We start from the raw sequence: 4,847 nt of genomic DNA on the forward strand, positions 1-4,847 counted from the left end.
GGCCACTACTCTTCTTCCTTGTCCTCCTCTCTCCTATGTAAAAGGAAAAATTTCATGGTTATCCAGCTACCAAATCCTATCTCAACTTTTCATTTGGGCCCACTACTTCCCTCCCGAGTCTCCGCCTCCCCTTTAACTCCCTTATAAGTACACCACCTCCCATTCACAAGTCTCTCTCACTAATCACCACATAATTCTTGTTAGTTCTTGTTCAGTCACTAATCACCACCTCCCTTTAGTTTCTTTTCAAGGACAAGTCTTTTTCTTGAGTTTTCTTTACCTGGGTTCTTTTTGTTTCTTTTGAGGTTTATTATTATTATTATTTTTATTATTTAGACAGCAGCCATGAATGCTCTTGCAGCTACAAACCGTAATTTCAGACATGCTGCACGCATTCTTGGTTTGGATTCGAAGGTTGAGAAGAGTCTTTTGATCCCTTTCAGAGAGATCAAGGTATAATAAAAAAAAGAACAACCTTTTTGGGTAGAAAGAGATAAAGGTTCTGTCTTTTGATATCTTGTTCTGGTTTTTTATCATCAGGTGGAGTGCACAATTCCCAAGGACGATGGAACTTTGGCGTCTTATATTGGGTTTAGAGTGCAACATGATAATGCTCGTGGGCCCATGAAGGGAGGAATTAGATATCATCCCGAGGTGTGTGTGAGATCATTGCGTTTTTTTACTTTCTGTACTAATTTGTGTTTCTTGAAGATTTGATGTCTTATTAGGCCATAGTTGCCCTGTCTGATTTGTCTAGTTAAGGGCAAGTTTGGATTTTTCAAAGGGGGCTTTGTTAAGGTATGGACGAAACATAGGTGATTATGGCTTGAAAAGAGAAAAAAGGCCACCATTGATTCATACCAATCTTAGCTGGGATCTGAATCCTGATTTCCTCTGGACGTTTGGAAATAAAGAAGCTTATCAATTTAGTATATACAGATTTACCTGGTCCTTTACGGGCCTTATGTTGAAAGGAATTTGAAACAGATATTTTTACCAATGCAGTTCCATGGATAAGTTGTTTTAGAAATAGGGTTGATGCTGTTGTTAGTGCTTGCAAATGTTATATAATCTAGAATTGTTTTGGGATGTTCTGTCTTTGTTTGAGCCACGTCTGTGTTTGAGCCACATAAACAGAATATGGTTAGGACTTAGGATTATCTGGACAGAACAGCTTTTATATCTTGTGAAGTGTTTGGCATCCTTCTTGACAAAGGATTTCTGCCTACTCATAAATGTTCTAAATCAGATTTCTCCTAGGGTAAAGTTAGCATGGAAAAAAAATTAAAAAATTCATTCATACTTTCCTCTTATTTTATTTCTGCGCCAAATTTTCCAGAGCAAATGTCACCTGAATTATCTTTGCTCTGTTGTATCTTAAACAATTATTGGATTGATTTTGCTTGAAGGATATCGACTTAGAAATTGATGCTGATGCTTTTTCTTATTTTGTTCTTGAAAGGTTGACCCCGATGAAGTAAATGCCCTTGCTCAACTAATGACATGGAAGAGTGCTGTAGCAGACATTCCATATGGTGGAGCAAAAGGAGGGATTGGATGCAACCCAGGGGATTTGAGTAAAAGTGAGTTAGAACGTCTGACTCGTGTCTTCACTCAGAAGATCCATGATCTTATTGGCGTCCATACGGATGTTCCAGCACCAGACATGGGCACAAATGCCCAGGTACATTCCACTAGTTGATTTTTCATAAGTCTTTTGATGCATTCAATTTATCCAATTTTATTGCTAACAACAAATCGTAATGATGGGTACAACATATGTGAACAGACCATGGCATGGATATTGGATGAGTACTCGAAATTCCATGGTCACTCGCCTGCTGTTGTGACAGGGAAGCCCATAGTAAGTGCTAAATACTGGCACGTCTAAGTTTGTTTTCTTTTTCAATAATATGTAATAGCCAAAAAGAATGGCTTCTCTCTCCTTATTTCTATTAAATCCATGCCTGTGATGCTAGGATCTTGGTGGATCACTGGGCAGGGAGGCTGCAACTGGCCGTGGAGTTGTTTTTGCTACTGAAGCTTTACTTGCTGAACATGGGAAGTCCATCAAAGGTTTGACATTTGCAGTTCAGGTAAACTTGAAATAATATATAAATCTCAATTTTAATTGCTGGCTACATACCTGCTGTTTTTGATACTGTCATGTTGAAAAAGAACTTATCAATGAATCATCTAGGGTTTTGGAAATGTGGGGTCCTGGGCAGCTAAGATCATACATGAGAGAGGTGGGAAAGTTATCGCTGTGAGTGACATCAGTGGTGCAGTTAAGAATCCAAATGGAATTGATATTCCAGAACTGATCAGGCATAAAGAATCCACCGGTAGTTTGAAAAATTTCCAGGGTGGAGACTCCATGGATGCTAACGAACTGCTTGTACATGAATGTGATGTCCTTATCCCATGTGCTTTGGGTGGAGTTCTAAACAGGTTTAGCATCTTCCTGAAAATTGTTCCTTGCTTTTCAGTTTCTAGTACAGTATTGCATGTTTTTTTTTTCCTTTTCATCCTTGGTCACTAAAGGCTTCTTTATTATGTTTAAACTTCATCATTGCCCTTGTGATTTTTATTTCCTTTAGAAAACACATGAAATCTTGAGTTGGTCTCATGCATGTCCATTGAGATAATTTTATCAGAAGTGATGTAAATTAGATGTTAAGTTGGAAAACTGCTGGTTAGAAATTATTGAGCCTTTTCCATCCGTGTATCAGAAATTTTTTAATATTTTGTTCTTTTAACCATATTGATAAACAACAACTAACTTTTCCTGAACATTGTTGGCCTTTAAAGGGAAAATGCTGCAGATGTGAAGGCCAAGTTCATAATAGAAGCAGCAAACCATCCTACTGATCCAGAAGCAGATGAGGTAGCATTGAACTTGTACTCCTGTTGTCTTCCATGAAAATCAAAAGGAAAAATTATGATTGAAATTATTATTCTGATTTATGAGATGTAAATATTGCAGATTTTAGCAAAGAAAGGAGTCGTGGTGCTTCCTGACATATATGCAAATTCTGGAGGTGTCACTGTCAGCTACTTTGAATGGGTTCAGGTAATGGATTAAAACGAAAGGAAAAGGCATTACTCTGCTGAGACTGAATAAATGATATCGCAAAATTTATGAAAAACACTTTATGTTGTATGAGTCTGCATATGACCTGAATTCCTCTAACCTGGTTGCCAAGCATCTAAACTTCAGCAGACTAGCAAATGAAATTAGACAGCAGGGAAGTGAAGCCAAGATCCTCCTGAAACTTTACACTAGTGGCTTGGAAACCACAAATCCGATTCCCAAGCATCTGATGTTTGTGCTTGTTCAATGCAGTGAAATACTGCAATGGTTTCATCTTATTCATCTAGTTTGTGAAGATCTTATTCATCTAGTTAGTGAAGAATAAGCTAGTTTTGTGCCCTTTCTAGTTCATTTAGGTATGCATTTTGGATTGTGCTTGTTACGAGTAAGTTTACTTGTGAGGGGATTGAGGACATCATCTGGGATCCGTCTTGAACTGAAAACGCAAATTACTAACACATTGCAAAAGATGCTAAAACAGAATCGTTAATTTTATGGAGCATCTGTTTAACATGCTCCAATTTGTCTAATTTTGCAGAATATTCAAGGTTTTATGTGGGATGAAGAGCAAGTGAACAAGACACTTCAGAACTACATGACTCGAGCCTTTCATAACATCAAGGTCATGTGCCAGACACATGATTGTAATCTTCGGATGGGTGCCTTTACCCTGGGTGTAAACCGAGTTGCTAGGGCCACTCTGTTAAGGGGATGGGAAGCATAAGTCCTCTCCTCAAGTCTCCAGCTCCTTTTGCCTCTTATCTTCTTACAGCTGAAGTTGTTTTGCTCTCATAAAGTCTTCATAGTTTTATATTTGGATTGTAAGTGTATTCATTGAGGGAATTATTTTCTTTTTTTGTTCCCAACTTGAAGCTCCTCATATCAGCATTTACAAAAATTAGTTGTTACCAGTATTACAACTCTTGATTTTGAGACTGAAAAACATATGTTGTAATCTTCGACTGGCCTTGTGCTACAGTTTATGATATTCAAGAAAATAATTTTGCTAGCTATCATACTGGCTTGTTTTTGCATGAGTGACCATCCTTATTTGTAAAACCATTCAATGGTACATGTTTATATTCTGTTAATATGCATTTCTCTAAATATTTGGCTATGCGTTTGCTCAAATTTCATGAAACAACAAGATGACTTGTAAAACCTGCTTCAATTCGCTTGGTATCCAAAGTTATCCTGCCTAATGGAGATGCATTCAATAATTTTTCTCCTCTTTGCTTCTGCAAGACCAACAAATATTGGAAAAAAATTACAGTACAAAATCATTAGTGGGAAATGGTATTTGGCTTACAGTACACTCTTGCCTTCCTAGTTAGTAATTTATAAGAGAAGAGGCATTAGTTAAACTAGAATGGCTGTATCAGAATCAAATATGCATAAAGAAACTCACTAAGGCAAAGGTTTGATGATTTTCACATTTCAGATGGAGTATAGTGTATTCACCTGCTTCAATTAGACCATCCCAGTCCATCTTGCCATCCCTGACAAACATGTTTAAATCCCAGGTCCCTTTCTTCCAACGCTCATCGATAAATTTTGGAACAGAATGTTTAGTTTCCAAACCATTCTCCAATTTATCCAAATACATGTACAAATGAAGAACCTGTGCTCTTTCGGAGCTCCATTATTCCTTGGTGGGCATGGCTCAAAAGGTCATATCTTCCAGAGGCAGAGCTTCTCAATGGTCAAAAATCTCCCTTCCAATCCACTTTCTTATAATTTAGTCTTTAAACTA

The 4,847-nt window shown here is 37.5% G+C and overlaps 1 protein-coding gene across 1 annotated transcript; it reads left to right on the forward strand.

Moving 5' to 3' along the window:
- Positions 1–4,107, forward strand: LOC7456680 (glutamate dehydrogenase 2). Its single transcript, XM_002321745.4, has 9 exons — positions 1–453; positions 541–654; positions 1,463–1,684; positions 1,790–1,864; positions 1,980–2,096; positions 2,201–2,451; positions 2,812–2,887; positions 2,987–3,073; positions 3,633–4,107. Exons 1-9 carry the CDS (start codon positions 346–348, stop codon positions 3,816–3,818), a joined length of 1,236 nt encoding a protein of 411 aa, XP_002321781.1. The 5' UTR covers positions 1–345; the 3' UTR covers positions 3,819–4,107.
- Positions 4,108–4,847: the final 740 nt, after the last annotated feature.

Source organism: Populus trichocarpa, chromosome 15 (genome assembly GCF_000002775.5).
Source record: "Populus trichocarpa isolate Nisqually-1 chromosome 15, P.trichocarpa_v4.1, whole genome shotgun sequence".
Classification (NCBI taxonomy): domain Eukaryota; kingdom Viridiplantae; phylum Streptophyta; class Magnoliopsida; order Malpighiales; family Salicaceae; genus Populus; species Populus trichocarpa.

Excerpts from the sequence above, each read along its gene's own strand:
- LOC7456680 (XM_002321745.4), top strand. The coding sequence starts at position 346 with ATGAATGCTCTTGCAGCTACAAACCGTAATTTCAGACATGCTGCACGC. Across the intron at positions 655-1,462 it reads GAATTAGATATCATCCCGAG|GTTGACCCCGATGAAGTAAA; the intron begins GTGTGTGTGAGA and ends TGTTCTTGAAAG. Across the intron at positions 2,888-2,986 it reads CTGATCCAGAAGCAGATGAG|ATTTTAGCAAAGAAAGGAGT; the intron begins GTAGCATTGAAC and ends TAAATATTGCAG.